This window comes from Nicotiana tabacum, chromosome 5 (assembly GCF_000715075.1).
Source record: "Nicotiana tabacum cultivar K326 chromosome 5, ASM71507v2, whole genome shotgun sequence".
Classification (NCBI taxonomy): domain Eukaryota; kingdom Viridiplantae; phylum Streptophyta; class Magnoliopsida; order Solanales; family Solanaceae; genus Nicotiana; species Nicotiana tabacum.
The window spans coordinates 96,983,536-96,998,501 of NC_134084.1; the positions used below are offsets into that span (position 1 = coordinate 96,983,536).

The window sequence follows — 14,966 nt, forward strand, 5'->3', positions numbered from 1 at the left end:
CACTTGCTCTCTTTCATAGATGTTAATTATTCAGTTTCCATCTCTCTATTCGTTGGTCTTATATCCAAATGGTTACACCCTACAGCATGTCCCCTTCCTATTATCTGTTTAAATTCTGTATATCTTTCTGTTGTTGCACATATATCTGTACAGGTTAATTGTGGTAGGTCCGGTCTAGCCTCGTCACTACCTCGCCGGGGTTAGGGCAGGCACTTACCAGCACATGGGGTCGGTTGTGCTGATGCTACACTTCTGTGCCCTTTTTGTGCACAGATTCGGGAGTAGCTTACGGACCGCAGTAGCAGTAGATTGGGAGTGTGCCTTCAGTCCAGAGACTCCTAGGTAGTTCGCTGGCGTGCGTGGGCCCTGAGTCTCATCTATTTCATTCCTGTTTGTTTTCATTGTATCGAAACAGACTCCTTATGTATTTTCTTTCAAACTCTTATTTGTAGTATCTTATAGTAGCCCGTGAGTATTGTGACACTAGATCTTGGGTAGAGGATGATGTTAATTTTTTTTCTGCATTTTCGTTCATTTATTATTAAATTAAGACTTCCGCTTGAATTTATTGTTTTATTATTATCTTGTTGAAAATTAGTTAAAAAGGTATGTTAAGGTTGGCTTGCCTAGCTCCGACAGTAGGCGCCATCACGACTCCCGATGGGGGGGGGGGGAATTTGGGTCGTGACAAGTTGGTATCAGAGCGCTAGGTTACTTAGGTCTCACAACTCATGGACAAGCTCAGTAGAGTCTGAGGGATCGGTACGGAGACGTCTTTATTTATCCCGCAGAGGCTACCGAGTTAGGAAAACTTCACCTTGTTCATTCTTGTCGTGCGATTCTGTTTCTCAAGTACTGATTTTCTTTCCACTTTGTTCTTTCACAGATGGCGAGAACACGTGCTTCCTCTTCTTCCGCGCAGCAGCCCGATCCCCAGAAGTAGCTCCTGTTAGGGGCAGAGGGCGAGGCCGAGGCCGGGGCAGAGCTCAGCCCCGTGCGGCAGTCCCAGAGGTGGAGCCTAATCAGAAAATCTTGCCGTAAATAAATCTCCAGTCATCGGCTCTAGATATTTTATAATAGAAGGAGATTCATATCCAACATATATCCCCAACCTTCTTTGAGGACCCATCTTTGTGCGTTGTGGTGGAGCAATTGGAACATATATCGCACAACCAAAGATCCTAAGATGGGAAATATTTGGCTCCTGACCAAAAGCCAATTGCAATGGGGAGACTTTATGATAACTTGTGGGCCTTATCCGCACAAGTGCTGCTGCGTGCAAAATAGCATGACCCCATACTGAAATGGGAAGTTTTGTTCTCATAAGCATTGGTCTAGCATTTAATTGGAGGCGTTTGATCAATGATTCTGCTAGACCATTTTGTGTATGAACATGAGCAACCAGATGCTCAATTGTTATCCAAGTTGAAATACAATAATTATTAAAGGCTTGGGATGTAAACTCACCAGCATTATCAAGACGAATTGTCTTAATTGCATAATTTGGAAATTGTGCTCTTAGCTTTATTATTTGAGCCAACAATCTTGCAAATGCCATATTGCGAGTTGATAGTAAGCACACATGTGACCATCTTGTAGATGCATCTACCAAAATCATATAATATTTGAATGGTCCACATGGAGGGTGAATGAGCCCACATATATCACCCTGTATATGTTCCAGAAATGCAGGGGATTCCATCCTAACTTTAATAGTTGATGGTCTAATAATTAATTTTCCTTGAGAACATGCAGCACAAAAGAATTCCTTAAATTAAAGAATCTTCTGATTTTTCATTGCATGTCCATGTGAATTCTCAATTATTTTACGCATCATATTAGAACCAGGATGGCCCAACCGGTCATGCCAAATAATAAAATTATCTTGATTAGTAAACTTCTCGTTTACTATGGCATGTGTTTCAATCCTGCTAATACTTGTGTAGTATAAGCCGGAGGAAAGAGCAGGTAACATTTCAAGCACATATTTCTTACCGAACATTATTGTAGTAATATAAAGATATTCAATCTTTTCATCATTTGTAATCTCAATATGATAGCCATTTTGGCGAATATCTTTGAAACTTAATAAGTTTCTTTTAGATTTACTACAATATAGTGCTTCATCAATAGCCAAATTTGTTCCTCCTGGTAGTAATAAAGTGGCTCTTCCAGAACCTTCAATTAATCTTGTACTACCGGATATTGTATTAACATTCGCTTCTTTCATTACCAAATAAGAGAAATATCTCTTATCTTTTAAAATAGTGTGTGTTGTAGCACTATCCTGAAGACATATATCATCTTTATTAATCTTGAGTCCAACTGAAGACTGGGGAATTTTCATATTCTTCATAAAAAAAATAAATAATACACCATAAGAAATATGAAAGACAAGCGGAAAAAAACATTAAGAAATACATCAGGAATGTAGAAACTAGCAACACATGATGCATTAGGAAAATACACTCAAGAAAAATAAACTAGTTGCAAACATAAAAATAACAACTTTTATAGCTTCATTCCCCAGTAAGATGATTAGTTCTTCAGTCAATATCCTCAAAGAAGTCTCCAACTTCTAAATGAGTAATATTTGTTAGGCCTTCAAAATCATCATCTTTATATGCAAGATGTGCCTTAGAATCATATTTATTTGAGGGACCTGCTTCATCATCATTATTTTGAAAGGTCAAGTGTGCCTCCACATTATTTTCTTTTTTCTTGAGGGAGGCTTGATAAAGTTTAACAAAATGTTCTGGCGTACGACAAATGCGTGCCCAATGACCTCTCATACCACATCGGTGACACATACTAGCTTTACCTTTTGAATGATTAATTTGAGAACCCTTATTGTTCTCCAATTTATTTTCACCATAATGACGATAATTGTTTCGCCCCCTGCCACGTCCACGTTTACGACCATGTCCACGACCACGATAATTATTTTGTTTTCTTTCAAACTTATCATATGTTGCTACAACATTTACTTCCGGAAATGGAGCTGACCCGGTGGGATGAGCTTCATGATTTTTCATTAATAGAGTATTATTCTGTTCAGCCACAAGTAGGCATGTGATTAACTCAGAATATTTCTTAAAACCTTTTTCACGGTATTGTTGTTGTAGCACCACATTTGAAGAGTGAAAAGTAGAAAATATTTTTTCCAATAAGTCCTCATCTGTGATAGTGTCTCCACATAATTTTAATAGAGAACTTACTTTAAAGATAGCAGAATTATACTCACTTACGGTTTTAAAGTCTTGCAACCTTAAATGTATCCACTCATACCGAGCTTTCGGTAATACCGTAAGTTTTAGGTGGTCATATCGATCCTTCAAATTAATCCATAATTCAAGTGGATCTTTTACGGTTAAATATTCAGTTTTTAACCCTTCATGTTTGATGATGACGAAGGAAAATCATGGCCTTCACTTTATCCTGATTTGATGCTTCATTTCCTTGTATAATAGTATTTCCAAGACCTTTAGCGTCAAGGTGAATTTCAGCATCAAGAACCCATGATAAATAGTTCCTTCCGGTGATGTCAAGTGCCACAAATTCAAGTTTTGATAAATTTGACATAATGAAAACTATCATAAAAGATGAATAAGTTAGAAAAATAATTATAATAATAAACAATTAATGAAAACAAAACGATTAAGGTAAAAGAAATGAAAATAGAGCTATATCATGTTAACAATCTACTATTTCATTTTATTCTTGCAACAAAGTAGAAATTACATACTTGTTTCATTTCACTTTATATTATTGATATATATGTGTTAATAGAATTGAACGTGACTAACATTATTTATATGTTCCAATAAATATAAAGTAATTAAAAAATTATTGTTTGTCAATTCATTTCTCACAGTTCTTCAAAATGCCTTAAAGATATGTTTTGATCCAGGGAGTCCATGACATTAGTGCATAGCTAGTTTGATGACTTTGAGGTCCTCTAAGAGTTGAGCACGGAAGGAAATAGTTATTTAATCACTGCAATGTACTTAAACTATTTAAGATGCCCAAGCGCACAAGTAATCTGCAAACAGTGAGCATATGATATGTACTGCCATAAATAAGATGATTATAATGATACATACCTTAATAAAATATGGCTCAACTTAGCGGGAGTTAAGAATAAAATTAGAGCTTCGTGCTGATAACGTGTTATAAAATAAAAGTAATGCAGTAAAATGTAAATAAGAAGAGATAGTTAGAAGGGAGAAGTGTTTTATTCTTTCACTTTGGTGTATTTTTCTATTGCAATTACATGGCCTTTTATAGGCATAAAAAGTAAAGATGATGGACATAAAGTAGGAAATTTAATCTTTAAGTTATTCACAACATGGGCATCCAATGTAGCATCCAATGTAATATCCAAAGTCGTATCCAATGTACAAACTATTCATGACAGAGTTGTTATTTTTTAATGTGTAATAGTCTCTCCAGACTTTGTGTAGTAGTCTTTTGCGAGTGGAAAATTTGTCACTATAATGCTAATATTATGTTGTACCACTCATATATTACATTTTCCACGTTGTGTTTACTGTCGTATTCTTGTTAGTTACCGTTGATATTAATATTGTGGATATTAATGTTTCCATGTGGGACATTCTTTCCCAACAAATATACTACTCTTTTGCTACAGAGAGTCACAAACATTTCAAAGAAGAAAGGAAACCCAAAACGGAGATATGGCAAAGATTCAGAGGTGTAACTATGTTATGTATCTCTTGGTTTTAATATTGTTGATGATGAATATTTTCTTTTTTATTAAAGAGTTGGAGTCAAAGAGCAAATGCAGCGAGCAGGAGAAGAAGAAGCTGAGTTGGAGCCAGAGAGCAGCAGAGGAAGCAGAAGCAGTAGCCTCAATTTCATGCTCAGGCCATGGAAAAGCCTATCTTGATGGCCTTGTTGTAGGTGGAATTCCTACTTGTGAATGTTATACTTGTTATGCTGGACCTGATTGCTCTTTACTTATCCCCAACTGTTCTGCTAATGCTTTCGACTGACCTCCCTTATGGTTTACAATATTACACTTACCTTTCTTATTTAGATTTCTTTGTAATAAGCATAGGGGGAGCTAGGGGTGCGGAAGGAAATTCATCCGAACCCCCTTCGCAGGAAAATATACTAGGCCAAAATTATCTTTTATTGATGTATAGTATATATTGAATCCCAGCTTTTGAGCCGAGAGTCTAATGGAAACAACCTCTCTCCCCTCATAAGATAGAGGTAAGGCCTGCGTACACATTACCCTTCCCAGACCTTACTGTCTGATATTGCAGTCATTGCACTTGGTATGTTATTGTCGTTGTTATTGTTATGTTGAATCCCGTTGACTTCTTTGTACAATAACAGCAACAACCCAGTGGGGTCCGAAGAGGCTAGGATATAGGTAGACTTTTACTTTTTTTTTGTATTTTGAATCCCTCTAATAAAAATTCTGGTTTCGACGCTACCAATAGTAACAAATCTTTTTAACTCATTAATGTAGTTGGGATCCCCTATTCTATGAGCCATTCTGGATGGAAAATGCAGAAAGCAGTGCAGTAGTGATAGCAGGTTGGCATAGAATGGCTTATTCCTTTCCTGATCCAACCTCTCACCTTTCCCAGGAACTCGAGAAAACCATAAGGAAGTTACATTCAGTTGCAAATAACGCAATTACAGATGGAAGATACATCGCTATTGGTAAATAGATGAGGTAAATAGACTCGGCATGGAATTTAAGAGAAAAAAAGGGAGACTTTTGAAACTTGTGGTCTTAAAAGCTTAAGGGATAAAAGGTTTGTGGGGCCATGACATTTGTGTGGTTAGAAAAACTTCTCATTAAAAGTACAATGAGTAAAATAAAAAGTTTATAGTTGAATTATTTCCAATTATAGAAATATATCTTTCTTTTTGGAACAGATTAATAAAGAAAGTGTGTCATCTAAATTGAAACAGATGGAGTAATAATTAATAGAATACAATAGAAGCAACATAGAATAAATTTTTACAAATAATCCACATCAAGGGCGGATCCAGCCATATAGATGTGAGGAGTTCATTTGAACGCATAATTTTTTGTCTAGACCTTGATATATTTGCGTAAAATTTACTGAAATTGTTATATTTGAACTATGAACCAATAACTTGATGAATCCATAGAATTAAAATTTCAGATCCGCTGCCTCTGATCCACATGAATTTGTGTAGGTGGGCTGTTGTGAAGGACGTGAATGTGTATAATAGAACGAAGGAGTATATTCATCAGGCTGATATGGAGATGTCTAAAGATACCCTATTGGGAGCTTTAACTATTCTGGGAGTTGTTACTGAAGGAGATGGCAAGAAATTCTTCAATTTTGCACATGAAATCTTGAGGGATCGCTGGGAAAAAATTAGTCACATCTTCTCCTTTTCTAAACGTTTCAGCATTCAACATATTCCAACTCAGTATTGCACATTTCTTAACCGAGCAAGAGAACCATCTCCAGGTGATATTTCTTCTCATCTTCTTATTCGTCTACTAGTGAACTCATTTTCTGACGCTCCTTTCGTTTTATTTTATATGGTGATGATTGATTGGATATTGAACGTAAGAAAGGAATAAAAACTTTTGATATATAAACTAAATATGTACTGTAACACATTAAAAGAACTCTTTAAAAACTTTTGATACATAAACTAAATATTTACTATAACATATTAAAAGTACTCTTCAAATTTTGTGGTCTTATGACATGCCTCCTACTATATGGTATAAGAGAGTCTCATTAAAAGAAAAATGAAAAGATAGAATTTAAATTAAAAAATATATATATATATAAAGGTGTCGATCTTTTTGAAACTAACAAAAAAAACTTAAACTATAAAATGGAACGGAAGAATAAAAGCAATTAAGAGCAGTAACTCAAATGGTGCGTGCGCGTATATCATTTTCTTTTTTTATTTTTCACTTGATGTTCGGTATTCATATTGGAACCTAACTCAATTTATTCGCGTCGAAAAGTCCCACATTGAAGGTTAAAGTGTTCCCTAATAAAATCGATTTTATATGAACTCTGGACTTATGATTAAGGATAGTAAAATACTTATCACTAGATCTATCACAATCCTTATTGGTAATGATGCAGATATCATTCTCACTATTTAATATTTACTGCACTACCTCCCATGCTATCTGTTATTCTATTTTATCACAACCTAACACATGACTCACGAAAGGATTCCTTTGTATTATATTTTAAACTTTTACATGACAAAACTGAACCCTATCAAATTACTTGACCAAATGCTTCCAAATTCTTGAAAAGGAAAACTGTATTTTTAAGATACCGAAGTTGATTAGGGCCCCAGAACTTAACTTACCAACGTCTCATAGTTTAACATTATAATTATATGTTAAATGAGGCATAGCCATTGAAGGAACTGAGATAGAACAGAGGAGGGAAGAAGAAAGTAAGAGAGCAGAGTTTGGAAATATCGAATTTGTATTTGCATGCACTGTACATGTATATATATGTATATATATATATATACATACATACATCACTTAACCACTAACTACCTAACAATATATTAGTTGTTGACATCTGTACATTTAGTCCACTAACTAACTTCTAAACTCCTAACTAACCTCTACACTATGCATACTTCTCAACGCTCCCTCTCAAGCTGAGGGATGAAAGAGGTCCTTCATTCCCAGCTTGCTAATCAAATACTCATGTTGTGATTTGCATAGACTCTTGGTAAGCAGATCAGCAGGCTGTACCTTAGTCCCGATATGTTGAGTCTGAATTTGACCACCCTAAATTTTTTCCCTTACAAAATGACAATCAATGTCAAAGTGTTTTGTCCTTCATGAAATATGGGGTGTGCTGCAATCTGTATAGCAGCTTTGCTATCACAGAACAACTGTACGAGGGTGTTCATTGCAACTCATAGTTCTCCAAACAAACCAACTAGCCAAGTGACTTCAGCAACAGTAGCTGCCATGCTCCTGAATTCTGATTCAGCAGAGCTCCTAGAAACTGTGCTTTGCTTCTTGGACTTTCAAGAAATTAAAGCTTTATCAAACTTAACTATATAACCAGTAATAGACTTCTTTGTTTCCACACATGAACCCCAATCTGAATCACAATAGGGAACCAGTTCCTTGTTACCTTTTGCTGGCATAAACAATCCAATCCTGCAATTCCCTTGACATACTTGACCACTCGTATAGTTGCTTCCATATGTGACTACTTAGGAGCATGTATGTGTTGGCTCAGTACTTAAACAACAAAGGCAATGTTTGGCCTTGTCATAGTACGGTATATCAGTTTGCCTACCAATCTTTGATAGCTACCTGGGTCCTCAAGTTGTGCATCTGTAGAGGCTTTTCCATTTTTCATGAATTCATCAAATGCTACTGAGGTGAATTTATGATTGAACTCAAGAGGTGTAGCAACAGGCTTTCCACCAGCTAATCCCAGCTCAGACACTAACTCAAGAGTATATTTCCTTTGATTCATAAGAATTCCTTCTTTAGATCTGGAGAACTCAATTTCCAGAAAAATTTTTAATTCTCCAAAGTCCTTCATTTTGAACTTAGCTTGCAAATATATCCTTATTTGACGTATAAGCTCCACATTGTTCCTAGTAACCAGTAGGTCATCAACATATACCAGGATTACTATCAGATCACCACCTACCCTTTGTGTGAAATGAGAGTAATCATAATGAGACTATACAAATCCCATATCCTTCAGAGCAGAAGTCAACTTCAGGTTCCACTGTCTAGGAGCCTGCTTGAGTCTATACAAGGACTTATGCAATCTGCATACTTTATGATGACACTCCCCCTGGTTGGCAAAGCCATCTGGGATCTGCATATAGACCTCTTCAAGGAGATCTCCTTGAAGAAATGCATTGTGCACATCCATTTGAAAAATAAACCAGCCAGATGTTGTAACCAAAGCTACCACAGATCTCACTGTCACCATTTTGGCCACAAGAGAGAAAGTCTTTTTATAATCCAGGCCTTCAAGCTGACTATACCTCTTAGCAATCAGTCGAGCCTTATATCTTTCCACCTCCGTAGTGGACTTGTATTTGACCTTGAAAACCCAGTTGCAACTAATAGGAGTCTTGCTAGAAGGCAGGTCAACAATGGACCATGCCTGATTCTCCTCAAGGGCAGCAATCTCAGCCTGCATGTCTTCTATCCACTTAAGATCAGTACTAGCCTTAGCATAGGAGGTAGGCTCAGACACAACTGAGTATGCAGCAATACAAGCCTGATAGGCAGGAGACAGCTTGTCATAACAAACATACTGGAAAATGGAATAATTGCAGACTGCTCCTTTGGAGGGTACATCATAGTCTTTTAACAATATAAGAGGAATAGAGGTCCTAGAGGATTTCCTAATAGGAGGTGGAGCAGCAACAGGAGAAGGACTGAAGATTAGAAACTAGCAGAGTAAGATCAACTGATTAATTAGAAACAGAAGAAGGGGAATCGGTTGTAGGAGTTCTAGGAGGAGAATGCACTGAAGAGAAGAGCAATCAGCTTCTAAAAGATCCGAAATGGGAAATAAAGGAGAAGAACCAGAGATAAAATGCTTAAAAGGAAAAAATCCTCCTTGAAGACAATGTCCCTGCTCACAAAGAATAGTTTTGAGTGAAGACCATATAAAATGTATCCCTTTTGCACAGAAGAGTAGCCAAGATGAACATCAGGAATGGCCCTGGGGCTAAATTCATCTGCTTTGCTAGTACAAGTGGCATAGCACAGACTACCAAAGACCCTCAAGTGCTGGAGAGATGGAACCTTGTTTTAGAGTTTCTCAAAGGGAGATGCTACCTTCAACAAGACAGTAGGCAATTTATTCAGAAGATAGACTGTTGTGGAGACATACTTACCCCAGAACTAGAGTGGAACAAATGCTTGAAACCTCAAGGCTCTTGCTATGTTAAGAATAGACCTGTGTTTTCTTTCAACTGTACCATTCTACTGAGGTGTATATACACAGAAACTCTGGTGAATAATTCCATGCAACACCAAGAGACTATTGACCTGCTCATTGAAGAACTCAGTACCATTGTCAGACCTGAGACACTTAACTTTGTTATCAAATTGAGTCTGAACTAGTGTTAAAAACATTTTCAGCATAACAACAGATTTTGCTTTTGTGTTAATTAAGAAGATCCATGTGTACTTAGAGAAATCATCCACCAATGTCATAAAGTATCTCTTACCATCATGAGTTGGAACCCTGTATGGGCCCCAGACATCAGCATGCACAAGTTCAAAAGCAAGAGTAGAACAAGAAATGCTGTGAGGAAATGACAATCTAGATTGCTTAGCTATAGGACACACTGTACAATGATGGTCTTGCATAGGAATGTGAGGTAAACTACTAATCTTTTGTAGAACTTTTAGAGGTGCATGTCCTAGTCTCTTATGCTACAAAGATACAATATAATTCCCAGTAGACTTAGGATGGACTGCCTTATTGTTACTAGAGAACTAGAGATTGTATTTACAGAAGATGTTAGATAGGTACTTTTCTTTGTATTCTACAGCTGCACTAAGTCTTCAGGGATATCTGGCTTCAGGATTTAGAGTCAACACTCTTCCTTACCAATCCCCATTACCTTCCTACTCAAGATATCCCCAGAAATCAGGAAAAAATACAAGAAGACATCTCAACTCCTTTGTAAGCTTTGAGACTGAAAGCAAGTTGTATTTGAAGTCTGGAATGCATAATACATTCAGTAATGATTTAGTTTTGAAGATTGTGGAAACTCCAGTATGACTGATAGTAATCTGCTCACCATTAGGAAGATGAACATTGTTATGGTCTATACTAGTCAGATCCTTGATTTCACTTAGTAACTTGGAATTATGTATCATATGATTGGATGCCCCTATGTCTACTATCCAGTTACCATTGACTATATGAGACATGAAGGCTTTTATAGTACTTGTGTTGTTCATAGTTGCTGCATTTGCCGCTAATTCTACTTGCTTTCCTTTGTTCAACATATGCAGGATCTGATCATATTGTTCTTGAGTAAGCACTCAAGCTGGGGAGAAAAATTGAGGAGTAGGTTGAGGAAGATCAGAAGATTGAAATCCTCTAGCAGTAAATGCATTGTTCACCTGAGGACCTGAATAACCTCTTCTCTTGGCCTTGAAATCAATAGGGTATCCATGGAGCTTATAGTAAGTGTCCTTGGTATGACCTTTCAAGTGACAGTAGTCACATTATAGTGTATATCTTCCAAGATTATTTTTAGGTTTGAAACTACTATTTCTATTCCCAGAGCTAGCCTTACTCATTAGTGCTGCTGAATCACCAATGCCAACACTTAGAGCTGCATTGTTTCTCCTTTGACTCTCAACATTAACTACCATAGCATAGGCCTGGTTGACATTTGGAAGAGGTCGAACCATAAGGATCTGTTCTTTAGCATTATCAAAAGAGTCATTTAGACCAGTCAAAAACTAATACAATTTCTGTAGTTAGTAATGTTCTGCATGCTGCTTGGATTCAGGACATCCACATGAAGGAGGAGAAGCTAAGGCTTCATACTCATCCCATAAAACTCTAAGTTTTGAGAAATATTAAGATACAGTTAGCAAATTTTGAGTAATTTTTGTAATCTCCTTGTGAAGATAAAATGATCTAGCAGTATTCACTTTATCAAATCTTTCACGAAGATCTTCCCAGACTTTGTGGGCATTAGATGCATAGATCACAATACTCAGTAAATTTAGAGCTACAGTGTTCATTATCCATTCTAAAACAATAGCATTATATCGATTCCAAAGTTCATGAAGACTCGGATCATAAAGCTCCTTCCTACAGGTTTCTAGCACAAAACCTAACTTGTTTTTGCCATGCAACACAATTTTCATAGATCTACTCCAATGAGAGTAGTTTTCAAATCCTCGAAGCTGAATCGAGATGAGAGCAGCACCTTGAGTATCAGAAGGATGAATACATAAAGGGTGATTGTGGTGAACTAAGTCAATGTTCTGAGTATCAGGTGTAGATGGTGTAACAATGGTCGAAGTAGATTCATTTTCATTGATCGCCATAGTAATTTCATAAATTTGTAAATTGAACAGAATTACTCACTCAAATTATTGTAAAAGTTCAGAAAAGTTGTTGAATTTGCTCAAAATCAGCAAACCCTAGCTTGGAGAAGAGATCGTATCTTCAGCTGCAATTTGAAGCAGATGAGACTAATTCTGGATTCGACTAAGCTGAGCTCTAGTACCATGTTAAATGAGGAATAGCCATTGAAGGAACAGAGATAGAACAAAGGAGGGAAGAAGAAAGTAAGAGAGCAGAGTTTGGAAATATTGAATCTGTATTTGCATGCACTGGACATGTATATACATATATCACTTAACCACTAACTACCTAAAAATATATTAGCTGTTGACAGCTGTACATTTAGTCCACTAACTAACGTCTAACCTCCTAACTAACCTCTACACTATGCATACTTCTCAACATTATAATCACTCTGAAATTGCCTTCCGTGTGATTCTTAAAGCTGCGGAGATGCCCTTTGCTATGGGTGCATCCGACATCACTTAAACATAATACAAATATAGATATATGCCACCATGTGTGTGTGCGTGTGTGTGCAATTCGGTATATGCCACCATGTGCATGTGTGTGTGTGCACAATTTGATATATGCCGCTCTGTGCATGTGTGCGCGCGCGTGCTTGTTGTTCTAATATAGAAATGTTGTTGATTGCAGCATTCACATGGGTAAAGTGCAAAAGGGAAGAAGATAAAAACTGCACACATGTCTTCTTGGAAGAAGCAAACATCAGAGGTCATCCGGGCAGCGGATTCTTTGCAGATCATACTTATGTTCGCCTCGGTCTGGTAACGCGTCAGCATGATTTTGATATGCTCATTTCTCGATTGGAACAATTCATTTCTCAAGAAGAAGAGAACGGTACTGCACAAGTTATCTCTATAAATATCCCCAAAATATTGACATGATCGACTTTTATACTTTCATTTAATTTCCTTTATAAAAACAAACTACGTGTGGGATAAAATTTTGATATTAATTTTTAAAAAAAAATATTTGGACGTCGAGTTCAACTAAACAATAGAATCCATTTTGAAAGACAATTCAAGGTCTGCGTAGCAATTTTATTTCATCTGAAAAACAGAAAAGCAAACAACTTTTATAATCAATAGAATAATAACTCCTAATATAATACTCCTCGTGGTCTCAACTACTTTGCTAATATTTGTCCTAGAAATTTAGTAGTTGCATGTTTTTTCCACTTCTCTGTTTCTTTTTTCTTTTCAATCTTAACTAACGTGTATTTTTAAAATTTTAGGTTATTGTATATCGCCATCAATCAACAACCAGTGATCAACTCTTTTAGGTATGCTTGTCCCGATCTGGATCTTTGAGCTATAATACTATTTAATCTATTACAGAGCAACTCAATTTGGATTCCGAAATGTGAATTAATTACTTAATTAATAAAACTTTAAATGATTGTCGATTAATAATTGTTACTACTATTGTTATAATAATACGTGATCCTTATACTAAGAGGAAGAGCTGGTGATGAAAATAATGTGAAGAAATCGATCTGTTCATTCATTTTGATCAGTTACAGAACTCAAAGCAAAGAATATTTGCTTTAAGCCAAACTCTACTGATTCTTTGAAGGACATTAAATTACAATCTTTCTACTTCTTTGGATTGTTGAACTAAATCACTGTTTAGCAGTCCATGGAATGCTATTGCTTTGCTTGTAGCAACTTTTCTTCTTTGCTCGACTTTTATGCAGAGCAATTTCACTATTAAAAAGTGATCCACTTCCTGGTATTTGATGGGCAGAGTTATCCCTGCTTATGCCGGTGAAAGGTAATAGGTACTCGATAGAATTTTCAAGGTCAGATGCGGATTCAAAATTTGATAGATACGGGTGTCATTGTATTCAATGTAAACTTATCACTAGTCAAGGAGGTTGAAATAGTGTACATTTGACCGATTCACTCAGTTTTGAATTAATTTGGTTCGGTTTGATCAATTTTTCTTTTAATTCGGTTCACTTTATAAGTTTTTTTGGTCCATAAATACACAAGTGATAATCAAACTAATGATTATTTTTCTTTGTCCTAGTTATTTTCCTTTTTAGCTACCTCCTAATTTTCTATTTGTCGTTTATTATTTTTTATATTTTTTCTTCTATTCTATTATTTTATCTGTGATCTCTAGCAAGCAGGGGCGGATCCACCCTTTAGGGTGGGTTGTTACGGCACCACTAAGTTGGTAAAATTATCATATATTTATGTAAAAAAAATTCTTAAACTAGGTCAAACATTTAATCCTGGCACTTCCAGTCGCAAGCTAGACTAAAAGGTACCATGGCTGGTTGACTTCATGGTACCTTTTTGAAAGCTTTTCTCGCATGTAAAATTCAAGTTCGAATTTATCTTGTACCTTGTCTAACTTTTTCTTTTTGCCGTGCTTTTTATTTCCTCTGTCCCAGCCATTTTTCTTTTTTGCTACCTCCCAATTTCCTATTTATCTATTATTATTTTTATATCTTTTTCCTCTATTCTATTATTTTATTTGTGATCTCTAGCAAGAACACTCAAAAAAGGACCTCCAAAATTTAAAAATTTCATAAAATAAGCATTTCTCTTAATCTCAAATCTTTTAAGTAGTTTTTTTTCTTTCAAAGTCTGAAAACTTGGATCTTGATGGAAATTTTGGATTTAAATCAAATTTAATTTTTATAGTTTCTTTTTTTATTATAATAAAAGTTTGTGCTATTCTATAACTGTTAAATACAATTTAAATCTCTTTTACTTAATAAATTTTGATGAATAAGCATTGCCTAGAAAAACATGAGATTTTATGATTTTAATTTTTTGGAACTTGTAGTTTATCGAATTCTACATTTACTTATGAGGTATAATTTGTCCATTG

At 35.9% G+C, this 14,966-nt stretch overlaps 1 protein-coding gene across 1 annotated transcript; it reads left to right on the forward strand.

Annotated features, from left to right (window-relative positions):
• Positions 1–4,593: 4,593 nt before the first annotated feature.
• Positions 4,594–14,061, forward strand: LOC107767871 (tryptophan aminotransferase-related protein 3). Its single transcript, XM_075252968.1, has 7 exons — positions 4,594–5,013; positions 5,365–5,401; positions 5,501–5,702; positions 5,917–5,957; positions 6,205–6,485; positions 12,756–12,959; positions 13,357–14,061. The coding sequence occupies exons 1-7, from the start codon at positions 4,698–4,700 to the stop codon at positions 13,389–13,391; spliced, it is 1,116 nt and encodes a 371-aa protein (XP_075109069.1). The 5' UTR covers positions 4,594–4,697; the 3' UTR covers positions 13,392–14,061.
• Positions 14,062–14,966: the final 905 nt, after the last annotated feature.

What these genes read in the sequence shown, in the direction of transcription:
- LOC107767871 (XM_075252968.1), top strand. Translation starts at nt 4,698, where the DNA reads ATGGCAAAGATTCAGAGGTGTAACTATGTTATGTATCTCTTGGTTTTA. An exon ending in CCGAAGAGGCTAGGATATAG is followed by an intron (nt 5,402 to 5,500) that starts GTAGACTTTTAC and finishes TCATTAATGTAG; the next exon opens with TTGGGATCCCCTATTCTATG. An exon ending in TTCTCAAGAAGAAGAGAACG is followed by an intron (nt 12,960 to 13,356) that starts GTACTGCACAAG and finishes TTAAAATTTTAG; the next exon opens with GTTATTGTATATCGCCATCA.